A 14948-nucleotide genomic window follows, 5' to 3' on the forward strand; every position below is an offset into this window, starting at 1 on the left:
AATCCGACTGTGGAATAACCTCTCGCGTCGTATTAGAGAACAGAATAACACCTCCAGGTTCAGAATACAGTTAATGACATATCTACTAAAGCAACAACAAAATGGTTCAAATGGCTCTGAGCACTATGGGACTTAACATCTGAGGTCATCAGTCCCCTAGAACGTAGAACTACTTAAACCTAACTAACCTAAGGACATCACACACATCCATGCCCGAGGCAGGATTCGAACCTGCGACAGTAGTGGTCGCGCTGTTCCGGACTGAAGCGCCTAGAACCGCTCAGCTACAACGGCCGGCTAAAGCAACAACAACAATTATCATTGTTCCTGTAGGCACTCGTTACCCTGTACATCCCTCTTTCCAACCTTCTCTTCGTCATTTCCCAGTATTCGTAGCTGATGCAGCCTCATTAAAATTCCTTTCCCCTGAACTCGCTGTATCAAAAAACATCCATTTCCTACGCCTATAAATTCTTCTTACGTCTGCCACTGGCATTATTGTTATTACCATCACCATTATCTATTATTATTATTGTTGTTGTTACTATTATCACCAATGGCAGCAGTACTTTTACCGCCAGTACTAACTTTATTAGTTCATTGCCAATGTAATTTACTCACACTGGCTCATCAGTCAATCATTTTAACACTATCTGTCATATTAAAATTGTTATTTCTTAGGTAATTATGAGATGTAAAAGAAGGCACTGTATTTGTGAAATACTGGTCTGATGTAAAAGAGGGCATGATGATCCTAATCAGATTGGGTTAAAAAATATATAAATAAAAACCATATAGTTTAAGAAGGTCCAAACACCTTTTGGACCCTCATATTTCACTATATTTTTCCTTTCATTCATCGCAGGAATTTTTTATTTTTTTCTGTATTTGGGTCCATAAATGAAGTATAGCACCACCGTGCTCTTCATACTCTGCCGTGTAAAGCTAAATGAAGTCTCAGTAATTGCTGACTGGTCATACATAGACTCACTGTTGAGATTAAGCTGCGTGGAAATTGGAGGCATAATCCAGCCAAGTTTATGCTGAGCTAGGCGTCGGAACTATATCATTCAGTATTTCATTATGGACTGTACAAACTCAAGTTTGCAAAATAACGCGGAAGCTCCCACCACGATAAGAAAACGATCAAATTTCTAGTGAACAATCTGACAACCAAACAACACAGTATTCATTAAAACCACTGCATTGCCCCTTGCCAATGTAGAATTAGACAGTATCATTTCTAGAGAATTTTGAACCCAGCACAGATTCCAGAAGGGCTCAAGTGTCCCTCTTGCCCCTGCCCCTCCTTCCCTTTTGAGGATGCCAATGAACACAATATGTTATTCTTAACCTGATGAAATCGACAGATGCAGAGGTAATTTCTGGAGTGCCACAAAAGAGTGTTACAGGGCCTCTTTTGTTTACAATGTGTATAAATGGTATAGTGGATAATATCAGAATGTCCGTGAGGCTTTTTACACACGATGCCATTGTTTATACGACCATTGCAACGCTTGAAGACTGCAAGACAGTGCAGGAAGACCTGCGTACAGTCGGTGACTGTTACAGGAACTGCAGCTGATGCTGAACACATGTTCACTGATGGGTCAGAACATTATGACCACCTGCCTAACAGCCGGGATGTTCACGTTTGGCGCGGATAACAGCGGCGACGCATCGTGGCATGGAAGCAATGAGGCCATCGTATGTTGCTGGAGAGAGTTGGCACCACATCTGCACACACGAGTCACCTAATTTCCGTAAATACCGGGGAGTGGGGCGACGAGCTCTGACGCCATTACAATCACATTCATGATGTGTTCGATCGGCTTCAGATCTGGCGAGTTGGGAGGGCAGTACATCAACTGGAACTTGTCACTGCATTCCTCGAACCACTCCATCACACTACAGGGCTTCGACATCACGCTTTGTCTTGTTGAAAAATGCCGCTGGCGCCGGGAAACATGATCGTCATAAAGCGATGTACGTGGTCCGCAACCAGTATGCGATATTTCTTGGCCGTCATGGTGCGTTGCACGACCTCCACTGGACACACGGATGCCCACACGAATGTTCCTCAGACAGTAATGGAAGCGTCGCCAGCTTGCCTCTGTCCCTCGGTACAAGTGTCAAGAATGTGTTCCCCTGAAAGACGACGGATTCGCCGCTCTCCCATCGGCATGATGAAGAAAGTATCGAGATCCTTCAGACTATGCAACGCTCTGCAAATGTGCCAACGTCCAGTGCCGATGTTCACGTGCCCATTTCAGTCGTAGTCGCCAATGATATGGTGTTAACATTGGCACATCCATGCGTCGTCGGCTGCGTCACACTTGTACTCTGCCCAGTATTAAAGTCTGATGTTAGTTCCGCCACAGTGCGCCACCTGTCCTGTTTCACCGATCTGCCCGGCCTACGACGTCTGACATCTGTAACGAGGGGTGGCCACCCAACGCCAAGACGCCTGGACGTGGTTTCACCTCGGTTTTGTCATTTGTTAAGGACATTCACCACAGCACTCTTCGAACACCTGACAAGTCGTGCAGTTTACGAAATGCTCGTGCTGAGGCTTTGGGCCAACACAACCTGCACTCAGTCAAACTCAGATAGATCGCGCGCCTTCCCCATTCTACACACGTACAGCATGCTGACTGATACTACACGCACCGAGCGTGTATCTGACTAGCAGTCATTCCTTGCCTAAAGACGCTGCAATCGCCTGGACGGGTTTACATCGATAATAGGTCGGTGTTCATAACGTTCTGGATCATCAGTGTAACTATATTGTATCATGCATAAATAAACGGACATATAAACGACTTTTCAGCACAGTTTTGCAATGTCTACATTTTTAGAGGGTATATATAGTACCATGCAATGTCCTTCAGACAAGCAAAAAATGGTTCAAATGGCTCTGAGCACTATGGGACTTAACATCTATGGTCATCAGTCCCCTAGAACTTAGAACTACTTAAACCTAACTAACCTAAGGACAGCACACAACACCCAGCCATCACGAGGCAGAGAAAATCCCTGACCCCGCCGGGAATCGAACGCGGGAACCCGGGCGTGGGAAGCGAGAACGCTACCGCACGACCACGAGATGCGGGCCTTTCAGACAAGCATCCATGTTTGAAGATGCAGACGCTGCTGACGATCTACAGCCAATGAAACAGGAGCGATGTATTTACAACTGGCGAATACAATTACACATCAGCTCTACAATTTACTAGTGACACACGAAAATTTGTGCCGGACCTGGAGACTGGCCCAGGAACCCAGATTTCCCGCATCAAACGAGCGGCCGCTGAGACACAGCGAACCAACAGACGTGGCTTCGGTAAAAAAACCACCACTCAACTTTCATGTCCTGGGTCGGTGAGCCACGAACCTCGTTGCACTCGGAACAGCCCCCACACGCTCCAACACTGCATGGAGACCGCCAGCCGGCCCGGCCGACTACGCCACAAGGAGACTTACTTGCTGATCCGCTCCAACCGACCGACTGGCTGCACACCGGCAAGCCGGAATTATAAGCACCAGACCAAAGATGGTATACTCTGCAAATATCGATACACATTGCTGCTGCCACATGTAGAAAGAGGAGAAACCATAATAACCACGGGAAACCAAATGCAGGGTAACAGCCAAGTTTTAAAGCAACGCATAAGCTGGGATCAGCACGATTCAGTCGCCTTATGTGTGCGCTCGGGCTCCCATCTCTCGCTGTATGGGGGAACGTCCAGCGTTGTCGAATAGCATCGTTTTTCTGACCCAGGTGTTATAGAGTGGGGGCCAGCCGGAGTGGCTGAGCGGTTCTAGGTGCTTCAGTCTGGAACCACGCGACCGCTACGACCGCTACGGTCGCAGGTTCGAATCCAGCCTCGGGCATGGATGTGTCTGATGTCCTTAGGTTAGTTAGGTTTACGTAGTTCTAAGTCCTAGGGGACTGATGACCTCAAATGTTAAGTCCCATAGCGCTCAGAGCCATTTGAACTTTTTTTTTGTTATAGGGTGGGGAGGCATAATGTTGCATGGGTGTACTGACCTCCAAATCATTGAACACGATACACTCACCTGTCAACGTTATTATGACACTGTACTCGTTTTCCATTAGCATCTTTTCAGGGCTACATTCGGCTCTGACTTCAGCCAGCTGAAATTTGAACCAGGACAGATAGGTACACAATCGAAAAGTTCACATTCCAGCTACAATTAATCTAACCAAGACATATCAAATGGACCTCCCGCCGAATGTTCGAGTCCCCCTCAGGCATGGGAGTGTGTGTTGTTCTTAGCATAAGTCAGATTAAATTAGTTTAAGTAATGTGTAAGTCTAGAGACCGATGACCTCAGTAGTTTGGTCCCTCAGGAAATCGCACACGCGCACACATTTCAAATACTTTTGACCTAGCCAAGACACAATTTCATACTGAAGTCGGCGGCGGTTCGTAAGCACACATTGGAAATCAACTCACAATCGGCTAATTTGCGGATCCATGTGTAGTGGAATATGCTTCCTTCTATTACGAGGGTGAGTCAAATGAAAAATTTAAATTTGTAATAACAAATCGAAATTTCACGCCGTTATCCTGTAAGTTGGTAAGCGTGCTACAAACAGTGTGCAGAATTGCCTGCAGGTGGCAGCGTAGTGCATATGCACACATACCGTCGCAGTATCAGTATAAAGATGGCCGCCCCACTTGCGACATGCACCAGGGAAGAACAGCATTCTGTTATTCGGTTTTTGCGTAGTGGTCTTTTATTCGGTTTTTGCGTATTGAAAGTGTGAAACCTATTGAAATTCATCGACGAATGAAGGTTCAGTACGGTGACGCTTGTTTGTCACAGCAGCAAGTCTACGAATGGAGTAGGAATTTCGCAAATGGTGTGACTTCAGTGGAAGTCGCTCCTCCTCCAGGTCAGGCACAACGAGTTGTGACTCCAAAGAACATTGCAGCAGTTGAAGACATAGTGAAGGAAAACAGCCGAGTGACACTGAATGACATAGCAGCATGTTTACAGAATAGTCATGGGTCAGCACACCACAATGTGCATGATGTGCTCCAGTTTCATAAAGTGTCTGCAAGATGGGTTCCACGGCAGCTGACTCCTGAAATGAGAGAATGCCGTGTTGATGCTTGTGAAGAACTTCGGCGCTTTGAACGAGAACGTGATGGCTTCCTTGCAAGAATCGTTACTGGGGACGAAACCTGGGTTCACTTCCAAGGAATGGCGCCATTCCTCATCACCAAATCCAAAGAAGTTTCATTTTGGAGCATTACATGCCTAGAGGTACCAGTGTCACCAGTGCACCATACACAGATCTCCTAAAAAAAATCGTCTGCGGCCTGCAAACAAATCAATGCGACGTGGATTGCTGTCAGCAGGTGTCCTTTTGCAACATGACAATGCAAGGCCCCACACTGCCCGTACAACAGGTGCAACAATCACAGACCTGCATTTTGAGTGTCTTCCTCATCCACCATACTCACCAGACCTTGCCCCAAGTGATTTCCATATGTCTGGACCACTCTAAGACGCTATGGAAGGAAAGAAGTTCCGTTCTGATGAAGAGGTACGCCACGCGGTGCATGAGTGGTTGCGCGGACTACCAAAAGAATTTTTTTCTAAAGGAATTTATGCACTTTGTAAGCGTTGGAGGACTTGCATTGAGCGCGGAGGAGATTATGTTGCAAAGTGATGCAGCTTTGTACCACTTCTGCACAATAAAAAATACTCAAAAAAATATTTAAGGCTTTCATTTGACTCACCCTCGAACTAAACATTTTCATTTGTGCTAGTTTTTGCTATTAGTCGTGATAAATCCTGTATATCTCTGAATTTCAATACGTCATACAACACCAGTTAATTCGTTTCGTTTTGTTACAGGAGCTTCCCCTCAGTGGTAAAATTACCGCAGGTGATGCAGACAAGACGAAGGTAAGTACTGGGAACAGAATCTCGTGTTACGAATATCTATGAACAAACTTTTTTACAAATACTTAGGAAACGTTGTTGGGAGCATCAATTACTGCTTAATCATCAGCAAAAAATCAGTAAATCTGTAGTGAATAACTCTTAACCTAGTGTATTTTGCGTGGTTGGAGTGACAATATTGCACGAACATGAAAGCTGCTCTGATGGACTCCATTAATTAGTACGTACTAAGTGGTGCAGTGCTTAGCACACTGGCCTCGCATTCGGGAGGAACGAGGATCAAAACACCGTCCGACCGGCTTGGTTTAAATTTCTAGCTGCCTGCCTTAATCGACTAGTGCAAATTCCAGGAGGGTCTATTCGGAAGGGACACTGCCAATTGCCTTCCTCGCCCCCACCATAACTGAGCCTGTGCTCGTGAACGTCGACGGAACGTTAAATTTTATTCTTCCTACGTTTCTTCCGTCTGAACTATGTCCGGTCATAGCAATGGAATCCAACTGTTTCGCCATCCTGTCTATTCTTGTATTCTCATTATCGTCATCTGGTTAGTTTATTTCGTTAATAATATAAACTTCAGGGGCAAGGTCCAAACTAGAGTTGAGATTATTAATAACACAGGAATTTTGTGAATCACGAATTTATAAAATATAACCTTTGAAACGTAAGAGCGAAAAGCAGTCAAGACAAAATGTAAGACAATCAGAGAATCAAACATGGAAGTAAAGATAGAAAAAAGTAAAGAGCACGACAAAAATAATATTATGTATAGGAAGTGTTCAGATACTTCATACAATTTGTTATATACTACACATCCACAAATAATAATAAGAAGAAAAAGGATATCAGTCAGTATTGCTTCCCCGAAACTCATTGCAGCTCATTGAGTTTCTATTTCTAACTCGGAAACAGATTTCTTTAAAACTAAAAACATTTAAATGACTATCAGACGTAAAAAAAATACGCAAGTTGTTCAATAGTGATTTCGATCCAATTACCAGTTATTGTAGCAAACTGACTTGCCACTCTGACGTCTCAACCTTTCATGTAGTCGACAAGGTGAATTTAAATGTGGTAACGAAGTCAGAGAGGTCATTATGTTCCTGTGTTAGGAAGGTTTAACAAAACGGGAGACAATCAACGAGATGACACACACTTATTGGTAGCTTGTAGGATCTCGTAAGATAGTTTGCTGAACAGATGAGTTGCGCTGCCGTTATTGTTTTGGAGGCGTAGGCAATTGGTCTTCGCATCTGGCCGACATTTTATGGCGCAGAACCGCCCCTATCACATACTGTGATGCATTCGTAGCAAGCGTCATTCACGAACCCGATGTTTACGATGTTAAAAAATGTGCTATTTTTAGACAGTCTTTAAGCCATTGGAAAGTCTGCTTTCGTGCTGTCGACAACACAAATTTGATACTTTCCTTGCGCATCCTCTTTAATGGGTGAGCAATTTGCACTGCTTGGAATGGAAACTTAGCGTAGCAGGTGATTTTACCATCAAAATACTGCTGTTGTTTCATGTTTGTGGTCGCTGGCAACTTTGTTATCTCGTCGACATGGTCGAGTATGGCCGTAACACTTTTGCAGCTCAGAATGTGCCTCCGGTATCAACACTGTAGGCAAAAGAACTGCACTTGTCCAACTTGATTGGCTCTCGATCTTCCACCATAACCGAGTCCACCAACATGAGATAGCAAATATGAGGTAGCCAAGGAGTTGGAAACGTGGATTCTACTATGCCAAGACTGCTTCGTAGCTACAACAGGAAAAGACAATTAATTAGCAGGAGTACAAAATAAGAAAGTATATATTACTGAACTTTGTTGTAGTCCATGATCTGTTGGTTGACAATTATAGAAGACGCGACTAGACTAAGCGTCTGTAGAATGACATAATTTACAAGTCACAAATCTTGCAGTGACGAATTGATCTCTCGTAATCTTGAATGTCGAATCCGGTGAATTTGAAGACTAACGGGGCCTTCGACATGAGAGAACGTAGAATTGTTTATAACTGCCAACTTAGTAGTGTTGACTTTACTTTAGTACTATTACGGAATTTAACAACTGGGCTACGAAGACTTGATGGCAGCAACGACTGAGCTGCCGACGATGACTGACTAACATCGGCGCTGGCTGACCACTGAGTGCGGCTACGAACTGTAGACTGGTACAACTGCACTACACTCCAGCTACACATGAAGTGGCCTAGCGGCGCCACGCGGCGAGGATAAGTACTGCGACTGGCTGTGTACTCTTTGGCTAGCACAGCCGTTCTTCTGTTCCGTTTATCGAGAGATTCGCATCCGGCGGATCGATCTCTCAGGCGGCGGTGTGGTCGTATGACTGACGGCATCACACAACTGACCACGTGAGACGTTTTCCGAAAGCCTTTTGAAAAGGGATTCAGGGTTCTTGAGGTTTCCGTATGCGTCGCCTCTGTTACAATGATATTGTGCAAGTAGCACACTGCGGAATACCATGAATCAGTTGCTCAAAGCACGAGCATCTCTGAAACATGGCGGGGGCGCTAGCAACCCCTTCTGGCAAGCGAATGTGCAGGAACATACCTAATGGTGTATATCAGACGAATATCTTTTTGATTTGTTATCTAATGGGAGTTGTAAATTTGCATCTTTTAAATCAGTTTGTGAATAATATAGACCTCAGGGTAGTTTTGATAACACATCCTCGAGCCATTGCAAAAGACAGAGATTGCCTGAATACTGGTAATTGCTTTAAAATCGGCACAAATGCTTATAGACCCTTTAGGCTTTCTAAAGACAACCATTGGGGTCGCCTAACAACTGTCTGATATCAGAGAAATGACGCCTGCTTCCGAAAGACCTGTATCTCGGCCTGAATTGCATCTCTAACAGTAAACGACAGAATATATCTATACAAAAATTTTGGTACAGTCGATGGTTTTATAGATACGCTCGTGCGAATAGTAAAATGCTTAACATAATCTAGCGATGCTTTGAAAAGCTCATTGTACGTAGCACGGAGAGGATTACGTCAGTCATCGGCTCGTCTTCGGACACTAAGTTACGTATTTCACTACTTTTAAATCCAATACTGTAAATGTTAACAGCGTCAGGCGAATCTGCAACTAAAGATGTCAGTAACTCGGCGTTTTCGCTCTTAGCTGTAAGTGACAATTCTTCGAGGAGAGGAATTTTCTTTGGGCAGTAAGACATTACCAGTCGCTGAGCCCTGTGTAATGGAGACGAAGTGAGCCGCCTGTACGTATCTTCACTGATTAATGACACGCCTGATGTCCTAACTCCATTGATGGTAATAGTGAGAGCCAGAGATTACTTCTGCTGTGCTCCCTGGACTGTCTGCCCAGCTGACGTGACCGCGCGGAGAGATGTGCCTTCACCGGGTCGTTTTGTTACGGGAGGTTGGCGCGCAGCTTGTTGACATACAGCTGCCAGGTGTCTACATCTACCACAAGCCCGAAAGTGAGTGGCGAGGTGCATGCAGTTGATCCTTGTATAATGTCGGCCCCACCCTGGAAACGACTGGTGCTTAGCTGATGTGCGTGGCACGCACTTCAACGTCATGCTAGACGAGCGTTCGTTTTTTTACTGCGTTCTTTTTTTTACTGCGAACGGGCCATCAGAGGGCCACGTTCCAGTTACATAATTCGTACTTTGTTCTTTTCTTTACTTCCAGTATGCCTTCATCTGTTCACTACCTATCTTCTTGCTGTCCTCCGACCATTTTGAAACAGTCTTTTTAGCTACCCTGCCTTGGAATCTATCCATTTTCAATACGTTTTCCCGAAAGACTTTCATTTGTTTATATCTTCTATTTTATATTGTTTCTTTTTAAATGCTTTTTTATTTCGTTGACCCAGTTTATTGTGGACGTCTTATCCCAGAAATATTTGAAAATCTTATTAGCTAATCTACTGTCTTGCATTCGAAATACATGTCCAAAAAAACTTGAGTCTTCTTTTCCTCATTACGTTTGAAATATTTCCTATATTTCAGCATTACTTCGTAATTCCCAATCTTCTGCTGTGTTTTGTGATCCTAATATTTTCCTCATGATTCACCTTTCTAGTACTTCTGATTTATCTAAATTGTAGTTTAATGCCAGGCATTCGCTTGCACATAGTCATTCTGCCTTCACTGCTGTGTTGTACTGCCTTATTTTTGCATTTTTGGATAAGCACTTTTATTGTAGAGGTCTTTGGTGATACCATTTTATATACCTTTCCTCTATTGCAGATTTTTCCAAAGAATTTTCTAGGATTATCTCCCCTAGCTATTTGAATTTTCTTACCCTCTCTATTTGGCCAATATCTGTTTTCAGAAATTTTGAAGCATCCTTAACGTTTCATACAAATTTTGTTTTTTCTGCAGAAATCCTGAAGCCAGTTCTTCCAGGATATTTATTTGTGTTATAACAGATGCCACATTTTCGGAAAGCATAGCAAAATCATCTGCAAATGCAAGACAGTTGATTTCCATATTTTTGCTTCCTCTCCCTAATCTTATAAATGAGATGTTGAGTTTAATAATTTTTTCGTTCCAAATTCTTACTATTTTCTATAACACACTATTAAAAAGAATTGGGGATAGGCCGTCACATTGTCGTACGCCTGTTTTTAGTCTGAAAGGCTGTGAAATTTCTCCCAGAAATTTTACTTTACAGACTGTATCTGTAAGTGTTTCACGGATTAGGTTTGCCAGTTTAGACTTTACGCCAAATTTTCGAATTATTTTCTCTATAGTTTCACTGTCAACAGAATCAAAAGCCTTTTTGAAATCCACAAACATATCTACAATATCCTTTGAATTAAGTAATCGGTGGCGAATTACTGACTTGAGATTATATATTTGTTCTTGGCGTGACCTTGCTTCCCTGAAAACACCTTGGTGACAGTCTAGTGTTGTTTCTATTCTGCTTAACAAAATCTTCTAAAATACTTTATACGCTACTGGCAGTAAAGAGATTCCTCTGTAGTTGTTTACATCCTGTTTATTATCTTTTTTCGTGGAGTGGGTGTATCAAGGCAACTTTCCATTCCTCTGGGATTTTTTCTATTTCCCAGATTTCTTCAAAGAGTAAATGTAGCTCATTTGCTATATTTGGCAAGGACCACTTCTAAGGTTCAGCTGTAATAGAATTTTCACCACTAGCTTTCTTGTTTTTGAGGGTTTTAATTACTTCTTGAATTTCTTCTATAGTTGGTGGTAAATCTTCTTCCAAATTTTCATTAACATCTAAGAATTCCAATTTATGGCTTGGTTCAGGACAGTTCAGAAGCTGATGAAAATATCTGGCTACTATTTCACAATTTTTAGTATTGCTTAACCCAATTTTACCGTTTTCATCTTTGAATCAGACATTTGGAGTTTGGTACCCCTTTAATTTCTTCTTAAAAGTTTGATAAAAGTCAGGAGTATTATTTTTTTTTAAATTTCTGTCTATTTTCAAAAATGTCTCATTTTCAAAGGCTCATTTGATACTTCTGATTAACCTGGCTGCTTCCTTTCTTCGTCGTTTAAATTGATCGTAATATTCAATTTTCATTGAGCATTTCCATTTTTTTCACGTTTTAGTTCTCTATGCTATGACTAATTTGCATATTTCATTCCATCTTATTTTATTTTTATTTTTCATTTACCCAAATATGTCCTGTGCAGCATTATTAATTTCTCTGTATATTTCTTGCCAATTGCCATGTTTTGCCACTTTAATAGTTTTTAATTGATTCTTTTGTTATAGTAAGCCTGTTTGTGTTACATTTTATTGACCTTTGTGACTTCCTTTGTTCTTTTTTAGGTAGAAGTTTGACTTTAATTTTAGAGAAGTAATGATCAGAGTCCCGATTCACCATTCCTTACTACTTTCACATTCATAATTTCCATTGTACTTCTTTGAAAAAGCCACATGACCTAACTAAAGTCTCCTAACACTAGGTTGGGCGATATCCAGGTTTTAGCTTTTCTTGGTACTTTCCTAAACAAGGTTGACAGTATCAGATGAGAGCCTAGACATAAGATTACTAGCCTCATACCATTGTTCTATGAGCTGGGTAGTGTCCTTCTACAGTTCGATATTTCTTTTCTCTGCATATTCGTGCACTGAAGTCGCCTTATAGTAATATGGTGTTCATCTTTGGAATTTTAGATATTTCAGTTTCTAAAATATCCCAGAATTCCTCTATTTTTTGTGGATTTTTCCTGTTGTCTTCATTTGCTGGTGCATGGCAATTAACAAGTGTGTATATCATGTTTTAGCATTTAACTGATGGGAAAGATAGTCTCTCTGATGTGGATTTATTCTGTAACATTTTCCATTATACTTTCATGAACATAGAAAACTGTACCCAATAATTATTACTTGTAAAAAAAGGATTTACCCGGCACCAACGAGGAATCATTGTGATCGATGTACTGAAGTCTCTCACAAGACGTCGGCGATGCAGAAGACGGTGAACTCTACTGGACTTAGTGGCTAAGATAAAGATGATGAATTAGAATCATCAACTGGCTATTGCTCACGGCGATGACTAACAACTTTTCATAGCCTTCCTGAAATTCTTTGGTGATGGTTTGCCGAGCTTCGGAAACAACTTCGAAAGATATAGCAGTCATAAAGTCTGCACTGAGGCTCGGATCGGAAGTTGCTAATGCTTTAAGCCCTGACTTCCCCCGCATTGGCTAGGCGCACAACCACATCACGAATCAATGGTTCCAGACAGGAAACTTTACGACTGTCACAAGTGAAATTGCACTGTGTGAGACCCTGCAAGGCAGCAGCACATGCCACATAAGAGTGTATGTATAGTTCGTGACAATGATTAAAGTTTAGCCTAATTGCTACAAGGTGCTTATTGCAGGGGGTCCGAGCGGAGACACCCCTGAGAGATACGATATTGAAGTGCCTGTGTTATTCTGAATTACGATGCAAAGCTCCTTTGGGCATCCATGTATGCCCAAAGGAACTGGCACTGTGGCGACTACAGCCGTTATGAAATACATTGAATGTAGTCGCAATTGCGAATATGGACAACCATCAGCTGTAGAACGGAATGACGACAGCGAAAGTTTGTGCCGGTACAGGACTCGAAACCGGATTTCCCACTTATCGCAAGCAGTCGCCTTACCGGTTCGCTATCAGTGCACGACTCACGGCCAGACTGAAACTTGCACTTGTCGTCAACCATGCGTCTGTAAACTGTACTCATACATTCATTATGTATACTCCCGTGCGGGTAAGACAGTTTCATTTGAAAGCCGCTTGCCCGAATACATAATGGATGTACGAGTACTGGCTGTACACACATGGTTGACGACATGTGGAAGTTTGGGTCTAGCTGTGAAATTTTAATTGTCGTCATTCCGTTCCATAGCTGATGATTGTCCAGATTCGCAAATGCGATTACATCTCATCTTCCCCTGTGAGAGGCCAGGATGGCTGTTGGGAACCTGTGAAGTGTCTGCAACGATAGTAAAATGTTGTTAAAGTTCAGTCATTTACTCACTGTGTTTACAATTAGTTGCCCTCCCGCACTGCCCTTGGCTGTGCGTAATCCAGCTGCGTGTTGGATTCTAGCTGACGTGTGTTCAGTCAGCTCAAAAAATTGCTCTGAGCACTATGGGACTTAACATCTCTGGTCATCAGTCCCATAGAACTTAGAACTACTTAAATCTAACTAACCTAAGGACATCACACACATCCATGCCCGAGGCAGGATTCGAACCTGTGACCGTAGCTGTCGCGCGGTTCCGGACTGAGCGCCTGAACCGCTAGACCACCGCGGCCGGCTCAGTCAGCTCAGCATCTGCACGCCCAGGCTACGGTGTTCGTAACCTAGGTGCGCGGCGGACTGCCGGCTGGCAGGCAGCAGCCGTGCGCAGTGCGAATGTTTGGTATCGCGCTGGATATTGGAGAGTCTTCAGTACCACTCCGAACTCTGCAACGATGATTCGTCAACGATGTACTCCGTGTGATCGGTTGATCTCCTCCCTACAGAGCTGGTAGGTTTCGGCAGCCAGAAGTGCTTGAGTGCTGAAACGGAACGTGGGCCCCCAAGAGGCGCTATTTCTGGCTTCCACATTGAAGTTGAGTGCTGGTAACGCTCTGCGATGTGGTGTGGTTGGAAGACATCAGTAGATGGTAGGTGGCAAGCAGCTTGAGCTTCATCAGGTGATGACCATCTACATCTACATCTACATGGTTACTCTGCAATTCACACTTGAGTGCCTGGCAGAGGGTTCATCGAACCATTTTCATACTACTTCTCTACCATTCCACTCTAGAATGGCGCGTGGGAAAAAGGATCACCTACATCTTTCCGTTCGAGCTTTGATTTCCCTTATTTTATTATGATGATCATTTCTCCCTACGTTGATGGTTATCAACAAAATATTTACGCATTCGGAAGAGAAAGTTGGTGATTGAAATTTCGCAAATAGATATCGCCACAAAGAAAACCGCCTTTGTTTCAATGACTGCCACCCCAACTCGCGTATCATATCAGTGACACTCTCACCCCTATTGCGCGATGACACGAAACGAGCTGCCCTTCTTTGCACTTTTTCGATGTCGTCTGTAAACCTACCTAGTATATATAAGGATCCCACACCGCGCAGCAATTTTCCAGCAGCGGACGGACAAGTGTAATGTCTCTTTAGCGGGTTTGTCGCATCTTCTAAGTGTTCTGCCAACAAAGCACAGTCTTTGTTTCGCCTTCCCCACAATATAATCTATGTTGTCTTTCCAATTTAAGTTGCTCGTAATTGTAATTCCTAGGTATGTAGTCGAGTTGACAGCCCTTAGATTTGTGCGATTTATCGTATCCCCAAAATTTATCGGATTTCTTTTAGCACCCATGTGGTTGGCCTCGCACTTTTCTTTGTTTAGTGCCAATTGCCAGTTTTCGCACCATACATAAATTCTCTCTAGATCATTTTGCAATTGGAATTGATCGTCTGATGATTTTACTAGACGGTAAATTACATCGTCATCTGCA

At 43.0% G+C, this 14948-nt stretch overlaps 1 protein-coding gene across 1 annotated transcript in view; it reads left to right on the forward strand.

The window, feature by feature from the left end:
* LOC124615858 (sodium- and chloride-dependent glycine transporter 1-like) overlaps positions 1–14948 on the forward strand; it is a 142546-nt gene that overhangs the window by 11846 nt on the left and 115752 nt on the right. Inside the window, exon 2 of the mRNA XM_047144017.1 lies at positions 5896–5946. Within this exon, the coding sequence (XP_046999973.1) occupies positions 5896–5946 (51 nt within the window). The remainder of the gene's footprint in view (positions 1–5895; positions 5947–14948) is intronic.

This window comes from Schistocerca americana, chromosome 5 (genome assembly GCF_021461395.2).
Source record: "Schistocerca americana isolate TAMUIC-IGC-003095 chromosome 5, iqSchAmer2.1, whole genome shotgun sequence".
Lineage (NCBI taxonomy): Eukaryota > Metazoa > Arthropoda > Insecta > Orthoptera > Acrididae > Schistocerca > Schistocerca americana.